Below are 20,512 nucleotides of genomic sequence, written 5' to 3'. Positions count from 1 at the left end.
CAAATAAGTGTCTATGAAGATTCTCAGTCATCCAGGTCATAGTTATCCAACGAAGGTTAAAGTCAAGGGCAACTGGACTTGGTTGAAGATACTGGAACAAGATCCAAGAAGAACAAAACTACAGGGGAGGAGGAAAAGAAGGTCAAACGCAACAACATTGTGATTCCATACGTGTCTGGAGTATCAGAGAAACTCAGGAGGATTTTCAACAAACACAACATCCCTGTGTTTTTTAAACCCAAGAACACACTAAGACAGATGCTGGTACACCCCAAAGACCGCACACCCAAACACAAGAAAAGCAATCTAGTGTATGCGGTCCAATGCAGTGAGGAATGCACAGACCTGTATATTGGGGAGACTAAACAACCACTACACAAACGCATGGCTCAACACAGAAGGGCCAACTCCTCAGGTCAAGACTCTGCTGTCTACTTACATCTGAAGGACAGAGGACACTCGTTTGAGGACCACCAGGTGCACATTTTAGACAGAGAAGATGGATGGTTTGAAAGAGGTGTCAAGGAAGCCATCTACACCAGGGTTGAGAAGCCGTCATTGAACAGGGGAGGGGGTCTACGCCACCACTTATCCCCCACTTACAATGCTGTCCTTTCATCACTTCCCAGGAAACTCAACAAACGTAACCTATTGACCTCAGGTGAAGATACCAACGATGGTCGTTCAGTCTTGGCCTCGGGTAGCCCTAACGACTGTAACGACTGTCGTTACAGTAACCAGGAACACTAACGAACCAGCAGTATCGATGACCCTGGCAAACGAACCCACTGAGGTTAAATAGCTGAGTTTCCCTGCCAGTCAGTCAGTACTGAATAAGTCTTTTGGATGAGGGACGAAACGTCTTCCAGTATCTTCAACCAAGTCCAGTTGCCCTTGATTTTAACCTTCGTTGGATAGCAAATAAGTGCTTATAAATATGAAGAAAGGGCCTTCAACAAAACACAATATTATTAGGTAAAATCAAAGAATTAAATAGAATTAAAATAATTGCAATGCATTACTTTTAGTATAAGGCCAATTTATACAGTGTTTTCACATGAGCTGTATATCATATATAATATATTCATTTTTAGGAAACCATTCTTTCCCTTGTGCAGTATTACAGAGAGAGAGAGAGAGAGAGAAAGAGAGAAATAAAATGAGCTAAAAAGCTATCACAAATTGTTTTTCTTCATGTAGCCACTAGACATACTTTTAATAAATAATCTTTGTTTTTGTAATGACACTTGTTAAAGTATCATATGTCGTCCTTTTGCCAAATGCTTATTTATCGCCATTATTGACATCAACTCTGTCAAGTCAATGTCATTTTGTTTATTTTATCTTCACGTTTTGGTCCATTGTACTCCAAGTATGAAACTGCTGATACTGGATATTTAGTCAAATTCAAAATCAGATTTGGGTCTCTTGTACATTGTCTTTAGAGCAGGCTTGAATCAGTAAAGGTTCCTGTGTGGCTGAGCTGTGTATGGTACTGAGCATAGGAGGGTGGTGGTAAGTGCTCTTGTAAGTGTTGTAGTGGTTGTAGTGCTCCAGAGGGGGCAGAGATAGGTGTCTCTCCATGGCAGCAACACCTGCAAGCTCTTCTTCAACAGTAATGACCTCCATGGAGGACGCAGGGCCATCAGGATCTTGCTGGTTATGCTGCTTCCTCATCTTGTAGAAAATAACCAGCAGAACAGCAGCCATAAGTGTGATGGCCACGAAGCAGCCAATGATAATCTTGGTGGTTTTCATCACCTCATCCAGGCCATTGAGAGCTCCCTCTCCATCCAGATCAAGAACTGGAATGGTGTAAGTCCGCTCTGTTGTCCTTGTTAAAACAGGAGTACCTTTTGTTGTTGAGGATGACACCCATCCAAATGGGGGAAGTGGCGTTTGGCTGTCATCCCCCGGGGTCTCAATGGTCTCAACGGTGACTGTGGTAAAATAGGTCACCCCGCTGTTTTCCACAGAAGTAACATTAAGTACAGCAGAGGCAGAAATGTTGCCTGCTGTGTTGCTAACCATACAGGTGTAAGTCCCAGTGTCCTGCATTGTGACAGTAGTAAAATTCAGTGTCCCATCATTGAGTACAGACAAACGCACTTTATAAGCCCCATGTGTCACCAAAGAGCCATTTGGTGTAAGCCAGCTGATGGATGTCAACGAGCTTGTACGACATTTAAGCTCTGCGCCCATTCCTTCTGTCACATTCAAGTCACTGGGTGGCTCCACAATGACAGGGACATCACACTGGAAGTAGCTATGGTCCAATTCCCCGATGTAGCGACCTTTAAAGACTGTAGGAGTATGGCAACGGGCACAGCAGCTGGTATTGGCAGGTACTGCCTCCTTCAGCCACCAGCTGAGCCATAAAATATCACAGTTGCAGTTCCAGGGATTATGATGGATGTGGACCCGCTCCAGGCGATGCAACGGTGTGAAGAGGTCATGTGGTAGAAAGGTAAGGTTGTTGTGAGCCAGGTTGAGCTCCACCAGTGATTGAAGGTCATCAAAGGAATTCCTCTCAATAGTTTGGATCTGGGCATGCATCATCCACAGCTTCTGGAGGTTCACTAATCCTGTAAATGAGCTGGGCTTGATAACAGAGATCTGATTTCCTGACATTTCTAGTTCTTCAAGCCTGACCAATGGTAAGATGTTGGGAATCTCCTTGAGGTTGCACATTCCCAGGTTCAGGTAGCGCAGGTTGCTCAAGTCCTTAAAGGCTCCATCAGAAATGTAGGAGAGACGTTTGAGCTCACCTAGATCCAGCCTTCGAAGTGAGGGGACCCGGTTGAAGGCATAAGATGGTATACTTTCGATGGGGTTGTTCCGTAGCCACAATTCCTTCAGCTTGGACAAGTACTCAAATGCTCCATTGGGGATTGTCGTGAGCCGATTATCAAAGAGTTCCAAGGTGTTGAGACTGGTCAGCCCATTGAAGGCGCCAATTTCAATGCTGCGGATGTGGTTCTTGCTCAGCTGCAGGATCTCCAGATGGCGCAGATGTTTGAAACTGTCCACCTTGATGACCTGGATGAGGTTGTCCTGGAGGTTCAGGTAGCGAGTGTTGGTGGAAATGCCATCTGGGACGTCCCGTAGACTGCGGCGGGTGCATATGACTTTGCTGAACTGGTTACTGCATGAGCAGACAGAAGGGCAGGTCTGAGCACGAACCAGCCCAGCTACCACCAGGATCTGAAGGGCCAATAGCAGCACAAAGAGGGGGTTTGACAGCGCCCCCTTCAGCTTACGACCTCTCATTGTCTGGCGCTGGAGGGAGGAGATCATTGTGTTCAGCATTCATAGTTCATCTGCTGTTTGGGTTCTCTGCAAAAAGAAGAATAAAGAAAGACAAGAAGAAAAAATATTTAGTAAACACATAAAGTAGCAAGGAATACATTGCTGATCTTTTAATTAGTTATAGATATCAATGGCCCAATACAAGATCTTTTAGTGCTGAACTGATCAGTTGGTCAACAGAAAATGACAATGACAAAACAATTGGTTGTAATAGCTTCTGAAATGTGAACAAATCTTGCTTTTGAATGTTTTATATGATGTAACATTTATATATGTTTTAAATTGAATATCATGAAATTGAATAGATGAACAAACAATTTGAAGATGTAACTTGGAGCTCTGGGAAGTTATAATATTATAATAATATAATATAATATTTTTCAAATTTTTTTGTCAAACTGAACCATTCATCAAAACATATTTATAGATATTGAAAAGAATCATTACTTGCAGCCCTAATCTATGTATATTGTACAATGGGAATAGAATGATGAAAGAGCAATATGAATTAGCAGCTTCAATTAATTGTCAATACTGCCCATCTGTGGAATATAATAAGCTTTTTGTTAGCTCCCTAACCCTGGATTGCCCCAGATTTCCAGACTTCACAGAAGCTGATGCATCTACACTGCAGACCAAAAATGAAAAACAATAACTTAAAATCTGCCTGCCATTTGAGGAGGTCCTGGGAATTTTTTGTAAGCACTTTACTCATTGGAATTATTTAATTCACAAAGACTTAATTGTGAACATTTTTTTAAAAAGCTGTTGAGGTCATTGGCACCCCTTTTCAGGACAAGACACGTCATTGACACCAAAACATTACACTTGATGAAACTGGCCCTGCAATGTTGCAAACAAATACTGTCTGAGAGCCACTGAGAAATTTGTATAGAATATCTGTCCATGATAAAATGCAAATAGCAATGCAACCTGTGAAATGCATACTCTGACAAACAAAGTCCAGCTACTCTTGCCTGTAATTGTGCTGTGGCTTATATCTTGATGTAAAACACAACAATATATTAACAAAGTAATGGATAAATATTATTCAGTGATGAAACCATGACTTTTTACTCAAATATTCCATAACCTGTTTATTGCCTTTGCAATATTTTATCTGTGGTTCATTTCCTGGGGTTTCAAAAATCATGAATTATGCTTCTTTTATTAAAAGCAGTATTGCAGTGCTGTCAAATAGTGTGAAGAGTGTGAAGAGGTCTGGTGTTGTCTTTGCATAACTATACAGTAGCAGAATTTATTATCTCCCAAATCAAGTGACTAACAAGAAACTCGTTACCCCGTTATCTTAGATTAGATTAAATTAGATTAGATTAGTCCATTGAGTCAAAAGTGTCTAGGAATATGTGTGCTCAAGATAAAAATAGACCAAGACATTTATACACATACAGTACAGCCTGTGCCTCCCACTTCCACACAGCAGTGTCGATGTGTTGCTATCACCCCTTATTATCATCATCCCACAAGGATGGTAACCTAGAAATATATCAATATCTACTGTATACCAAACATATCATATGCTGTAAAATTATAAAATGTGACAGCATTGTGTCAAACTGTGCTATTAAGTGATGCAGACACTATTCTTCATTGCAGTTAATACCTTTGCCAAGAGCAAAGCACCATTGCCAAGTGCAAAAAACATTAACCTTGCCTCCTGGGTCCTCAGATTTAAGTATTCTCCTTGTCTCTTACCAACTCTTCCAACCCAAGTTATCTGTTAATAATCTTTTTCCGTCAAACCACAAGCAAGACGGAACAAGTATATTATGACAGGTGTTTTCTAAACGGTTAAATTTGTTAACTGAGGTGGAAATGTTCTCCGGTAAGGATGAATGACTTAATGAGTAGAAATGAGTCTACATGTGGCTTGGTTTTTGCACCAGCCATGCTGCCACACCAGCCATGCTGTAGAGAAGCTGCAGAGAGACAAGACTCTGCTGGGGAATCAGATCGAATGAGGCCTCCCACTGGCAGGAGCTCATTTTGTCTGGCTGGAATTACAACAATTCTGTGCTGCCACCTAAGAGAAGAAAATGTCAGACATGACAACACACAGATAGAGATTATCAGCTGTCAATAAAACATCTCCGTTTCTATTTCTACTGGAATGCCTAAAGAAAAACTGTAAATTCAGCAATGATCATGTTAATCTACCACTTATAGAGTAATTATAGCTTTGGCCACATGCACTCTTCATAAAACATTTTATCTCAATAAATGTTATCAGAACAGAATGCCTCATTACATAAAGGGATGGCACATATATTGCAAAAACAAATTTGCTTCAAACATCCTCCCTTCCTTTGTTGGTGTAACACTGTGTGGATTAATTTCATCTAGGCACACTCCACATGTATTCATAGCCACAGAAAGCAGTAGCAGCTTACATCTAAAATCCTGCCAGCAACATAAAAACCCACCCACCCTTACTTTTATGCTTCTGCACCAGCAGCCATTGACATTATGTCTGACACCACTGTGATTTGCCAAATTCATTTGTTATAATGAGTTTGTTGGGAAAGTGCTAGGGTAACATATGTTGCAATCAGGGTGTGCAGAGTAAGGAGAGTAATATAAAGCAGAGTATTTCAGAGCACTTAAATTACAATGTCAGATGATTAGAGTCTTGTCGGTGATGTGCACTGCAAGCAACAACATTCTGCTCCAACTAGCGAACTGTGTTGGCTTGGACATTCCCTAAACACCAGGGAAGCAAGCTTGGCAGTCTAAGATGCAAAAGCCTAAATAACTTAGTGTCTACCAATCAAGGAATCACAAGTGACAAAAAAAAAAAACATTTCAATTTGCACTTTTCAGACAGAAAAGGCACATGTTCAGCAGTTAGAATGCTAATCGCTAATGTGTGGCATGAGATTCTAATACTGAGTTTATCAACGCCTACATCCCCAAAAACCAAATGTTTTCATTCCCTGCCTTAAATGGAATTGTATATTATAACAGCAAAAGTCAATGGAAAGAACATGAAAAACATGTTTATTCGTCTCATACTCTATTGTACTATTTGGGAGGAGAAAAAATCCTAGAAACACAGTTTATTTGATAATTACTAAACATTTGCCATTTGCTGTGAGTGAAATTGATAGATTGGGTAAAACATGAAGTGATATGAAATCTGGCAAGTCTCTCATCACGATTGAGAAAGAAGCCCGTGGCCACTAAGAGGGCTGTCTGATGATCATCTTGCTAATTCATTCAACACATTACTGATTCATTACATTTGCATACGTTTGTTGCATGTCTTGTTTTTAACCTCGTTTGTGCTGATGTTGTAACCTCACAGGGCATCTGCGTTTTACAAGACCTGTGTACAGACAATGTGCCTAGGAGATACAGATGGATAACAGGTTTGTTTTGTTCCAGTGTTTGAAAATATGACACAAATTTGAGTGCTAATGAATATATTAGTTTACATTCAATACAATAAAAAAGGACCTAAGCGACCTAACAAACAACATAATACAAGAGACTAAGATGAGGCTGGTAATATTCTCCAATTTTTGTTTTTACAACAAATCCCAGCAAAAAAACAAAAACAACCTAGAGTTTATTCATCTCTCAATACTTTTTGAATTTCCTACTGTGTCTGTTGCAGTCGGCCTAAACCCCATCATTACTAGAGAACACAATCTTTCAAAACAGGTCACAAAATGCATAGTTCCCTATTGTGAAAATGGCTCTGTACTATCCTAAAACTGTGTGAACTGTAGTTAACTTAATGCATTTGTGGGGAACTATTTTTGGCTGCAGATTAATACACATTTGGTGCACAAGTGAGTAATTGACTCAAAACAACCAGTGTTCACTGAAATGAAGAAGCATGTCACCCAGTGCAACGCTGTGGCTCATTTAATAGTTGAGCTCTATAGCACAGAGGAACAAGCTATATCAAAGTAAAAAAGTACAAAAAAAACAACAACAGAATAGTGCCAGCATTATTTTTGTAAATGGTCTAGAGAAAATGAAAATAGAGCTTCAACACTTATTCAAGGAGTTGTTGAAAATTAGCACCTATTTTGCTACTTCTCAGTTCCACCTTCTCAAAAGTGAGGATTTGTTGTCACATTTTCTTTGTCATATTCTTTGTCACAAATGATAGAAACTGAATATCTTTGGGTTTTGGACCACTGGTTGTTAAAAGACATCATTTGAATATATCACCCTGGCCTCTAAAACAAGACAAAACAAAAAAGGTTTTATAGATCAGATGCAGCAGATTAAACTGAGTAAACACTGTTTACTTGTCTCTGTGTTGTTAAGGTGAAGACTCCAGACACTACAAACAGTAAAAAATAAACCTCTTTGTTGCAGTGTGTGTGGATGTTTCTATGCTTGTTTGCGTATGTCTCTAAGGATATATCTTGCACTGGGCCCATCATAACTGGAGGCCACCACTGCTGCTGTCTCATTCTGACATACAGACTGAGAGTGCTTCACTCTTCGGCTCTGCTCCACCTGAAAAAAAAAGGCAAATTCCCCTCCCCCATCTTGGCCTCAGTACGCAGAGTGCTGGTGTTAGGGAAATAAATCTAGGAGGCTGTTGGGTGCTGCTGACTTATCAGCCAAAGTCTATTCCTTTAACAGCAATAGAAATGATGGACCTTTCGTTGACCGGATGATTGTCAGAACAACAAAATAATTTTTTTGAACATTTTTCATTCTCTTGGGATGGTGTTATCCAACATAAGATTTTTTTGTATTGTGACTGGCTTGCTTGCTGCAGCCAATTTTAAACAATATCTATGCCTGTAACAAGGATAAGTTCAGGTTGTTTAGAGTACTGGCTTTACTGCAGCTGTGCATCATAATACTTGGTATATTGTCATGTTTACAGTGGTATAATCACATTTGTCATTTCCTCTAGCTGTTAACGCCTGCTGTATATTGTTATTTGCCTTATTTTTATCATATCATTTGGTTGGTCCAGTTGTTGTAGGAGTGATGTTTTGAAACAAAAGACTTAGCACTAGTCACATTTAGTGAGTGTTTTAAACAAGGTGTGTTGGCAATGTAGCCTCTCTTTGCTCTGGTCTCCTCTGTGAAAAGAATTATAGGTCACTGCTGCAATGCACTGTAGTTTCAGGCACACACAAAAAAGGAATGATCCAAACCACATTTTGGTGATTATTTCTTTAGCTACACCCTGTGTGGAATATTACTTTACTTAGTGAGATGCCCAAATAGGAATGGAGAAATCATAATTTCTCTGAATGAAACCAAATTTGAATAATTTATGTGTCTTTAATCTGATCATTCAAAGTACAACTGAAAGCAGCAACAATATTTAATTTGCAGAGTAATAAAAATAACAACTCTCTGGAGCTACAATATTTAATTTTCAGTGGATTCAATGTAACATCCTGAATGTACGGGAGATACAATCTGTGAAACATTCTACAACATCTTGCGGAAAGACGGCTGCAAACATAGAATGCGAGGTTTCTCTTGTCTGTATGGAGATAAAGTGCTTCACAAATGGATGGCTGCCAAGGGTGTTAGTGAAAAGGTGGGATGGATCTCAGCTATTGGGTATAGGATGCTATGACACCTGCAGGGACACTCCAGATTTAATAAAGCTGACCAAAAGTGTTTACTGAGTTGCTTAAAATTGATCCAGATGAGAAGAGCCAGATGTTTTTAAATTCCATGTACAACATTTTAAGCAATTTTGAGTTATTTTGGACAGTTCAATAAAACATTGTAATGTAAACATGTAATTGAATTTTATAAGCTCTATCAGTTCCTTTCATTTCAAAGCTGCATTAAACAATCAATTATACAATCATACAGAAAATACTGTGTGCATTCACTTCTAACCAATGAGCTAAAAAAAAAAACTTTACACCATGAACCTTTCATTTTACAGAGAGTTGATTTTTATGTTGAAATAAAAATATTATTGATTGATTTTAGGGTGAAATTAGGGTTTATACTCAGAGAGTTCAAAGCCCAATAAAGAAATATATAGAAAATCCATCCACTCATCCATTTTCCACACCCACTTATCGTGTGCACATTCGTGGAGGACAGAGTCTAACCAGCTCACTGTATAATGAAATATACTGAAAATTGAATTCCTGCTAATGTATTACCAAACAAGATAGGGTTTCTCTGACAGACAAAAGATAACAGACAGTAACCCAGGTCACTGCATCAGGAACTGTGAGAAAAGAGGTGGCACAGTTGACTCTCTGACCTGAGCTTAACCTCCGCCATCCCGTCAGTGCAGCAGCGCTCCCAGATGGTACAATCATATTATTGAAAATCATCACGATTTTAGATGACGAGTCTCATTTTCTCCATGCAGTCTGTGATGGAATGAAATTAGATTAAAAGAAAGGCACAATTGAGAGCAGTGAAACTGCCATCTGGAATTATGGTCAGACAGACAATCACTGTGAGGACAAAAACCTATAGGAACGTTTTCATTTACTATCAGGTAAAATGCTATGGTATTATGTCCAAACTTCTGATGAGAAATAGAATATTATTATCAGCCACTGAATTGTGACAGCCCTATTTTATTTGCTTTTTTCCTATTGAATGGCTTTGAAATTGCCATGACTTCTGGTTTGAGTGGTTTAAGAGTATAAAACTACTCGTAAAAAGTTCTGTAAAGATTTAAATAGAACATCACTTGCAGCTCATTGGTTTTAAATCATGACAATGGTAAGATCCATTTTTGTGTTTTAAGACATTACATGGCTGTAATTCTGGAAATGGGGAGTTAAACCATGCTGAGTAGCTACAGCTAGTGTCAAACAAGTGTACCTGGGTGCAATGATTTTTCAAGGAATTGCATTTGTATTACCTCTTGTGTTATGGTGTTAAACAGTACCACATTGTAGAACATAGAGTTTCTGTATGGTCTGTCATGTGCCTTAATTTCAGGTAAGTAGAAGAGGTTGCTGTCTTGTGCCAGTACTGGAAAGAGAGATAGTGAGAGGGTAAAGAGACACCTTTCAAGTGATAATTCAATTCCTTTTCACGTATTACCTTATGCTGCCTCCATTATTATAATTGCATGGGCTAAATAATCTGCAGGGACCTCCATGTTCAAATGCACTCTGCCAAGGCTCTGTCTGGTCTCTGCAAAGGGATTAAGACAGGATGCTCTGGGTGGCAGGCTGACTGAATGCGAGGGCGCTCTTAGTATGCGTGTCACTTGTCTAGCCCACCAATCTGCTCCAGTGACTGCGTTCCTAAAAAGAGATCTGCAGGATCGGCCAATTGTAGGTTGTGAAGGGCATCGTTGCAGAGTTGAGGCTGATTGGACTAAATGAAAACATGGCACAGTGAAGTATGTTACCATGACTCAGGCAGCAAGGACAATCTCTGTAATTGGTTACACAGATATGGACTTACGCTCTCACTACAGAACATTTGGGTTTTGGTGATCAGAAAACTGTGGAAACACATTCCCTCCACATGCAGTGCAAATCCTGGGTTTAGGTAGGTGAGTACACACAGCCAGCAGCAGTGGCAGAAAAATGAGCTGCACAGACCTCATAAGCTGCTTCTTATAGTAGTTAAACAGAACACTGCTTTAGTAGAGGATTTGTGTGATTGGTGAAGTAGGTGAACATGCAGCTGTGGACCAACGCAGGACTGCCAGCAAAATAATTCTGAATGAACTCTTGACATGCCTTTTTTTGAAAGATGAATTATGAAATATTTAATTAAAAAAGGTTCCACATCACAGTGTCACAGTGCCCTTGTTACATTTTATGCTTCATCGGAGGAACTTGGCTCTTTCCAAATGTTAATAACATATTGAATGTGATTTCTTTCAGGTTCAGAAGCTGCAGAAAGTGGGCCAGGGAGTTGTGTTTTAATTATATAACACGTGCATTTCAAATGTTCACAGCCATGGATAAAAACTATTTTGGTTTGCAATTTGTAGAAACCATTTAGATTTCTGTCTTCCTGCAGCCTATGTGTAGCGGTAATACTTCCAGAGGGCCTAAATACTGACATTCATTGTTATTATTGAAAAAGACAACAGTGTTGCATTAAAAATGACACAATATCAATGTAGCTTCAATGGCCAGTCTTGGCAGGTTGCCGCTCTCTACAAAATTCAGAGTGCTCGAAGGAATTAGTTCACTGAAGTGTCCCCTGTTCAGTCATAGCTATTTGCCAATGAATTCCAGCCATTCTAGTTTGCAAACTGACTGAATAGGAGAAGCTGGAGGCAGTTCTCTCTGGAGCTGTTGTGTTTACATTGGGGGGCAGGATACTGACAATAGATTGCACCATACGTGGTGCAGTCTTTTGTTCTTTCATTTAAGATTGCTGCCCACCAATGTCCCACTGTCTCTCATTGGAAATTCTTTCAGTATGTGAAAAACCATTAACACTTCGCTAATAAGTGCAATGCTAAGACTGTACTTGCATATCCCAGTGCGGACACAAAATTTTATAAAATTAGCACAATTTCTGAAACAGATTATATGTGTGAATCAAAAGGTTAAATGTATAATGTATAATTATAGTGACACAAATTGTGTCATTTTTGCAAAGTAAAACATCTTTGGCTTGGTGTAGCAGTAAGGTACTGTAAAATGGTTTTCACTCTTTGGCTTTATTACATATTACATATATATTCTAGCAGTCTTAGAAAACAGGGTATATACACTTACACATCTACAAACCAAAAAATGTTGCAGCAAGTGGTATTAACTAATAATAACAACTATATTTTGGAGAGGAAAAATTTAAAAATCATCGAGACAAACAGACGCAAGATGCTCCTCCTGACTTGCCTTAGCAACACATCATATTACTCACTGTAAGCATTAATATGTGATGGTAAACTTCTTTAAAAATTTAGTTACTGCTCCAATGCAACAGTGATGGATTACAAGGGCTGAGACGTCTAGTTGGGTTCAGATCTGTATCCACTCTGAGGCCAGGCTCTAGCATTCATTATAATTTCAAGTATTTAAAATGATGTAAGCTGCGTGGACATAGTTTCTGTATAGTTAATGGGCTTCACCATATAAAATGGCCTATATAGTCTAAAAAGCACGTACAATCCAATCATCTAGTTATGCCTCCATAAAGAGCATATAGTGTGCACCAGTGAGTAGGCTGTTTATGCATTAAATATTGCACTAAAAAAATTTAAATGCTGTGAAAAAATGTCTTTGCCATTATGGTTTGTCATAGAGCACAAAGAGATAGATTCTTCATATTCTCCAAAAGCACAAATATTATAGTCTTTACTGTGACAAACATCGATAATCACCAACTTTGGCTGTGATATTAACACACATACTGTACATGCACTAGAAGCCTGCATATCTTGGTCAAGGCTTAAATACAGTACAAGCTAAACCTTTCTTTCCCAAATTGCTGAACTGACTTGAATAAAGTGATAATAAAGTGATAATTCTATTGATCCCTCCAGTGACACTCTTTTCACTTTGCTCCCTCCAGGGAGGTCAGAGTGTAGGGTCGTTTTCACATAGAGCGCTCCTGGAGCTGTGCAGCAAGTCAGTGGGGAATCACTGAATTGCTCAAGGGCAGGGCAAGAATGGCGTGTACACCACAAGCTTTCCTGTGTGGTTACAATGGGAGGCTCTTAACTCTCTCCTATTTAGAATATCTTCAAAAGACATTCCCAACATAAGACACAAAGCTTCTAGAAGTAGAGGGTAGATTTTTATTTGAAGTGAATATTAGGAGAGCGCTATTAGGTTGTCCTACTTCGAAGGCAATCTATTCACATTGTCCTCTATATAGAACAAAAAGAACAATGGGTACTTCTCAACTATTCTTCTTAAAGTATACCCCTGCCATGTGCCATGTTGTATTGGTATCTTGTGCCACCAGTGCTAATTAGTATCTCAGTATTGCAAAAGTGGATCCGAGCAATGTTCCATGTTGCATATGTGTTGTCATCTGTCAAAATTGTAGGACACTATTAATTCCTTACATGAAACAACTAGTCCATCCAACAGCTAGGAAATGAAATTCACTTCGACCAGATTACTATAATTATCTACCTCACGATGAAGGGTGAGCAGAGGATTAAGGTCTGTTTAAAAATAACCACCATCGAATATATTTGGACTCAATAAATGAAAGCTGTAGAGCAGACATTTTCTCAGTTGTGTGATTTTGATTTTTCCCCCCTCTCCTCTGCTCCTTCCTCTTTTCTTTTCACTCTGTTAATCTGCTTTGATAATTTAGCAGCGAATGCATGACGCTTGGTGGGAGACCGTCTTAAGTCATTCAGAAATCAAAGCGGGGGAAATGCAATTAGTGGCAGTCAACAATTTTGTAAAAGATGGATGTACACTGTATACACAGAGTCTCATAAAGGCTCAGATCTACCAAGAGGATCACAAATCATCACCATGAGCCATATTATTGTTCTGCTTATGCAAGGTCATTTGGTAGGCCTACATTTTGTTTGCATTCATTTGTTTGCACAACCATTTTGTGCCTTTTTTAAAACTTTGTATTGCACATTGATGATGCTGATCATTACCTCTTATTTTGGTGGCAGTGAACAAAGTGTTGTCTTAGTGTCTAGCAAGCCAGCTGCTGAGCAGACTTGCTGTGGTTGTGCTAGGTGAGGGATTGTGTTAGTTTTCTCACTGCTGATGGCTGATTGATTGTGTGTAGCCAGTGTTGACAGCATACAGTAGGTAGTCCATCTTGTTTTTCTTTCATTATTTGTTCATGGTGAGAAGTCTCAGCTGGCATGCTAATAAGCTGTTAAGCACTGGTGCTCTGCCAAAATTTGTATCCCCCCAAAAATGTGTTTCCCTGTTGGTTTGTCCTTGTTTGTCCTTGGTGTTTGTTGTTTCTATTTTGTGTATTTTATTTGACACTTTGACAACCAAAGTAATGTGTTGCATAATATAATAAATCACAACCTCATGTGATATCTGTTCAGTGAAGAGTATGACATTCAATATGCACCTTCCATTCTTTGAAATCTTAATAAATGTTTAAATGTTAACATTTCAAAAGATGGCTAAATTAATTTAATCTGTGAAGATGTAAATGTGTTTTTCTGATGCAATTATGGCACAACACACTGTAGGAGGAGACATTTTATGGGGGAAACAACTTTTACCACAGCTCCTGTAACAATCTCTTCTCTACAATGCAACTGTAAGATATTCTTGTTAACTTTTTAAATTTTGCATGTCTTCATAATACTCATAGTTTTGTGATGTATTATATATTATATTGAAGATGATGTTGATATGTTAATGCCATTGTATATAAAAAGACACATATTTAATCACACTGCTGTTGTGCATCTGCATAAATCCAATGCTCTACTGTCCAAACATCATGTCAGAGTACATCTCTTTTATCCTGTTAACCTTGGGCTTTAATCCCAAATTAACATTACCCTGGTTTATATTTACACGTTTGAAACGTTTATGTTTAATCTGTTAGCCTGACATAGAGCTGCCCAGCCACTGTGGTGCTGATTATTGTTCATCTGCGGTAGCTTGTTTTTCTCCCCTTGCTTGTAGCTTTCTTGAGACCAAGCCATGTATTGTATTTGTTCACAAATGTGCACTTTATAGCATCCATTATTTATTTTTATTTTTGGCTAAAGCTAATGTCAGCTGTTTAGGTTGTCATACATATATATGATGATGCATGGGACTTTATGCAAATTCTTTGTTGGTTTTAAGAATGCAATTTCAAACTGATACTAGTTGTAAAGAACATGGCTATAGGTTTGTAAATATGTAAAGATTATGTTTATGGCTGTTTAATGCTAAACATAAGGGAAGCCAATCCTATATTGATAACTTCTTGGTTGGAAATGTTTAAACAAATATTTTTTTTATTATTTTTCTGTATGATTATTTCAGGTCTAACCCAAGATAAGAAAATAGAAAAGTTATTAACTACCATAAGCAATATGTCTACTGCATTTTTAAGATAAACTGGATTGGATTGTAGATTATAGAAGGAGGAGATGTGTCTCAGCCCATAAAGGGGAATGCCGTCTTTTAACTTATCTGAAAATCACCAAATTTGGATTTGGAACATCACTGACATATTATCAGATTTTTTAAGTTGTTTAATTTATTTAGCAACCCTAGCATTTATTTGGAGTTGTGTTTCTGGACAACTGATGAATATAAATCCAACATTCACTCACCCTTTAGCAAAGTTGTGGGTGGGAAAAAACAAAACAATGAGCTGAAAGATCCTGAAAAGTTCTGTAGAGCTGAGAGTATACTGAAGTGACAGTTCTCTGAGATTTCATCCCCATGAGTGACTTTATTAATTTAAAAATTTATATTAAAGCAGCTTTAAATAATTGAAAATAATATAATTTACAGCTATATTGTCAACAAATTGATCACTTGTTGTCTTCAGTTCCAGGGGACTAGGGTCCAATCATGCACTGGGTGAGAACCACCCTGGTTGCCAGTCTATTATTGTTAACACATATAGAGAGACACTCACATTCACACCTACAGGCACTTTAGAGTCTGCACTTCACCTAACCAGCGTGTCTTTGGACTGTAGGAGGAAACTGGAGCACAAATTGATGCTAAGGGATAGTATGTAAAAAGAAATCCACACAGAACCTATGTGTCTGGAGTTTACACGTTCACCTGAGCTGGCTAGCAGGATAAAACACATAAGCCCCATCTTGTATAATTCGGTATTTCATATATGTTCCTATATTTGTACATTTAAATAAAAAAATCTTTTTTTGAAGTTATGCGCAGTGAGCACATAGAGTACATTGTTTTTTTCTGTCTCTCTCGGCATGTATGCAGCTCCACTGCACCTTAATCCTCCAGCTTTTCCTCGAAGCACCTTTCTCCTTTCCCTCATTCCCCTGAGAACTACTATCTGTCTCCCTCTATCCCGGAGCTGTTCTCTGTCTCAGTCTCATTCTCTACTCTCATCGCTAAATAATTCCTTACAGAGGAAAATCTAATCAAATCTCAGTGCGAGTGAGGAAAGCAGAGGTGGAAAGAAATTGTGTGTGTGAATCAGACTTGGAGAGGGGGCTAAAAAAAGAAAGAATCAGAAAGCAGTGGGTGAAGGGGTTCTAGAGTGAGAGAATTGCTAGTGCATTAGCAGTCAGAGCACTTAGTGTGAGGAATCCATTCATTATTCATTAGCTAATTCACCATGTATAGTAATTAAAATCAGGGCCTGCTCCAAAATGGAAAGCGCTATGATAGACTGGTTTTCTATGTACAGTTTTTAAGAGGGCTGCTTTTCGGTACTACTGCTTTACAGTTTTTTAAAATCATGTTTACATGTTTAAAGTGTTCAACTTGCTGTCAGGACTCTTCTCGTGCTGTGTGTACATGCGGTGAGATCTTTCAAACAAGGGAATGAATCAAAAATAGTAATATGCTAATGTTCATCATGACCTATAAATGACAAACTAACCATTGCCTATTTATTATACAGTATATGAGAGGAAATCTCTAAGAAGAACAAGTATCAGCATTGTCAATGTCAAGACATTTACATATTATGGAGAAATATATTTCTCTATAATATGTAAATATCTGCATACTGTTTTATTGAATGATGTATTTAATTCAGACAGTATGTGCTGAAACACCCTAAGAGACGAAAATAATGTCATGTCAATTAATAGCTATCTAAAATATGGCATGCTGATCATCTCCCTGCTCAGCCTGTGGGGAAAAAAAGAGGAGCTTGTTTGAAATATATTTGAACAACAAAGTTGCCCGTTTTGGCCTTGTTCCAACAGAAGGTAAAGGTTGGAGTCAAAATGATCATGCAGTGTGTGTGTGTGTGTGTCTGTCTGTCTGTGATGTGCCTGTTTATAACCAACAGACTAATTGTCTCTCTGGCAGGTTGTTCAGATCAATGGCTATAACCTCCAGCTTCTTTTTTATTATTATTATCTGTTGACTACAGTCAAAACTCTTCCCCAGGGTAGCCTGTGTGTGTGTGTGTGTGTGTGTGTGTGTGTGTGTGTGTGTGTGAGGCAGACATTATTCAGGCTTCTCATTTATGAAATAAGAGCGATCGTGTATGAGAATCAATCCAGAGCCCTGCCAGAATACCGATGTGCAACAAGCCCCATTAAGACAGTGAAATAATTTAAACAATATGCACAAATGTATGTTTATCTACAAGTTACTCATTTTTCATCACAAAAGCAGTATACAATAAAGTCAATAACAGCTTCTGATTATTAACTTAGACCACTACATTACATTTGCTGTTCTAAGTACCAGTGGGAAGGAATCTTGGTGTCTGGTTTGACAGTGATTTAGGTTTTGAGCTCCACACCACAAAGCTGGTGCAATCATCTTAGAAACATTTCTAAAATCTGACCTTTTTTAACTTTTAAAGAGACTGAGACCATTTACCATGCTACCATGTTACCATGCTTTTATTTCTTCACGTTTAGACTACTGTAACAGTCTCTTTACCTGCCTGAATCAAAAATCTACTGATCGGCTACAGTATGTTCAGAATTCAGCTGCCAGGCTTTTAAGTAGAACTAGGAAACATGATCATATCACTCCTGTTTTGGCCTCGTTACATTGGCTCCCAGAATTGATTTTAAGATTTTACTGATTACATTTAAGGGTTTACATGGTCTGGCACCTTGCTATATCGCTGACCTACTAGTACCCTACATACCAGCTTGTAACTTGAGATCTTCGGGTAAGGGGCTTTTATTTGTCCCAGAGCCCGGGCTGAAATTGACAGGGGACAGAGCCTTTGCAGTTAGGGCACCGAGGCTCTGGAACAATCTACCCGAGGAAATTAGGTTGGCTGAATCAGTAAACTCTTTTAAATCCCTTGTTAAAACATACTTTTATCGAAGAGCATTCCCAGATTTTAGATGATTTTATTTGACGTATATTTTGAAGTGACTTTTGTTTCTTGTATTGTTTTACATGTTTTCATGTTATAACTGCTTCATGTTATGCACTTTGTAACGTTGGTTTTAAAAGTGCTCTATAAATAACGATAATTATGATTATTATTATTATTATTACTCAGTGTTTCTTGTAAATCTTGTGGACATTAAAGCTCCTCTTTACCTCTCACAGAAAATGATGTTCCTTTCTTGTGGCAGCAACAGCAGCTTGTTTGGAATTAACAGAGGAAGACCTGGGCAGTTAGCATGAGCACTAAGAGCCATGTGAACAACAAACACAAAAAAGGATGCCACCTACAGACAATCAAAGTGCACAAAGACAAATGTAAGGAAAAGGGTACAGAAATTGCTAAACATGGAAATAACTGGCTGCAAACCAAACGTAGTCTTCCAAAGATGACAAGCACTTAAGGATGAAAGGAGACAAATAGGAACAAAACAGACTGGTCCCTTTTTTGGACAAAGTAATGATCATTTATCACCAAAGCTACTTGCCAAAATATAATGAAAAAAAATCTCATCACATCTAGACACTCCAAGTGTCCCCTAAACAGCAGTGAGTGACTGCTGTGTCAACAGAAAGCTGTATTTTACAGCATTACATCTTATGCCTCTTGTGCCCATTTAGCACAGATAACACAGATACTGTGTGAACAATTCCTTTATACAGGAACAACAGCAGTTTGTGCATGACAGTATAATGAAGATCTGCATAACGGACCGTTTACTATAAAGTGATGATTGTTGTCATATCTTTCCAACTCCTGAACTGTATCCAACCTTCACTAATTAATGAAATCACCACCACTGCTGGACCTGAAGAACAGCAGAGAAACTGCAGTTTTTTGTGCTTGTTCTGAGGCTGTGTGTGTGTGTGTGTGTACATGCGCTCCAAAATGGGCAATTCTGTTCCTTACAAATTGTTCTGGAGCGAAGATCTGACTGTCAGACAGAGAATCTTCATCTTGGGTCTGATGATGTGATAATAGAGAAGGTCAAGAGAAAATCAAACAAGAGGGTAGGATCTCAGAGCCTTTTAGTGACATGATACAGCATTTCCAATGAGTTGTCAATAAAAACACAACATTGTTCACTGCTCTTCTGTTGGTGTACAAGTCATTACTGTTTCAATACTTTTACTAAGAAAAAAGCTGCTGATTACGTACTTTACAGCCATCCCAACTGCATGTCCCATTGAGCTGCTGACAACCCAACTAACTGTAGCTAACACCAAGTTCATAATATTATGTAAGCATGGACAACAACTGCTTTGACAACTTCAAACAAAAAATATTTAATACATAAAACAATTGTTTCTCTTTTACTACTGTTTTGTGGGATTTTGGCACATCTACGCTCTACATCACCAGAAGATGGTTAATTTGCTGCCTTTTTTACCACCATATGTTTGCATACATATGGCAGCATGTAAGGAACGAAATCCTGTGCAACCCTGAGTTGAATCTAGCATTCTTTATTTAGTATCTATATAGTGTTTTTTGTTTTATGCGTCAGAACTCACTCCATCAAGATGGAGGAACAAATCATTTTTTGTCTTACAACAGCCAATTGTTGTTCCGTTTTGTAGCAGTTCATGTTCCATGTTCACAAACGCATTTTTCCCTAATTCTGAAGAGTGAATTGTTCCTTTGTTTAACATATCTGGTCACGTGTCACGATTTAAGTGGATGAAAGTGACTGGCGGATGAGTGAAGGGAAGATAGAGGGAAAACGACAGATGTTGCACTGTTGCTTCTTTTTCTTTGCCCTGGTGTAAAAGTGGGTGTTCATCCCCTGAATACAGATGGCATTACACAAGCAATCGTCTTAACGGCTGAGACATGCTAACATGCGGGTGCCTGGGATGGCCTGCATCTATCTCCAGCGCCTTTGCAATGCCAAACACCTTAGTTAATCTCATAGCCGAGAGTCTAAGATTCGGATACGGTTCAGAGGACATTTCATACTACCTTTTATTTGCACTTACTTTTACAGTAAATGTGTTGCATTGGTTTTACTGTTTTGTCAGTGAGAAGAGAGGACAAGCAGTAACTTATGCAGAAAATTAGAGCTACTCTATGCTGCCTGACAGTATCCTTCACTGAAGAATCAATGCATGATGGGAAATATTGCTTGAATGTACAATCATCTTAATAAAATTAAATTTTGGTGTGGAGATTCTACTCTTGGCCTCTCCCTCATGCCTTGGTGGTAGATTGGCCTGACATTATGACAATTAACCTTGAACACTATGCAGGGAAAGCAGAGGAAAGAGCC

At 38.6% G+C, this 20,512-nt stretch overlaps 1 protein-coding gene across 1 annotated transcript in view; it reads right to left on the bottom strand.

Annotated features, from left to right (window-relative positions):
- Window positions 1–796: 796 nt before the first annotated feature.
- The window catches only part of lrrc4cb (leucine rich repeat containing 4C, genome duplicate b), a 35,918-nt gene continuing 16,202 nt past the window's right edge, over window positions 797–20,512 (bottom strand). Inside the window, exon 2 of the mRNA XM_038700494.1 lies at window positions 797–3,336. Coding sequence (XP_038556422.1) covers window positions 1,414–3,309 — 1,896 coding nt within the window. The 5' untranslated portion in view covers window positions 3,310–3,336 and the 3' untranslated portion in view covers window positions 797–1,413. The remainder of the gene's footprint in view (window positions 3,337–20,512) is intronic.

The sequence above is a fragment of the Micropterus salmoides genome, unplaced genomic scaffold (genome assembly GCF_014851395.1).
Source record: "Micropterus salmoides isolate LMB-PRFRI ecotype aquatic unplaced genomic scaffold, ASM1485139v1 Ms_hic_scaffold_6, whole genome shotgun sequence".
Classification (NCBI taxonomy): domain Eukaryota; kingdom Metazoa; phylum Chordata; class Actinopteri; order Centrarchiformes; family Centrarchidae; genus Micropterus; species Micropterus salmoides.
This window is presented reverse-complemented; position numbering and strand designations above follow the sequence as displayed.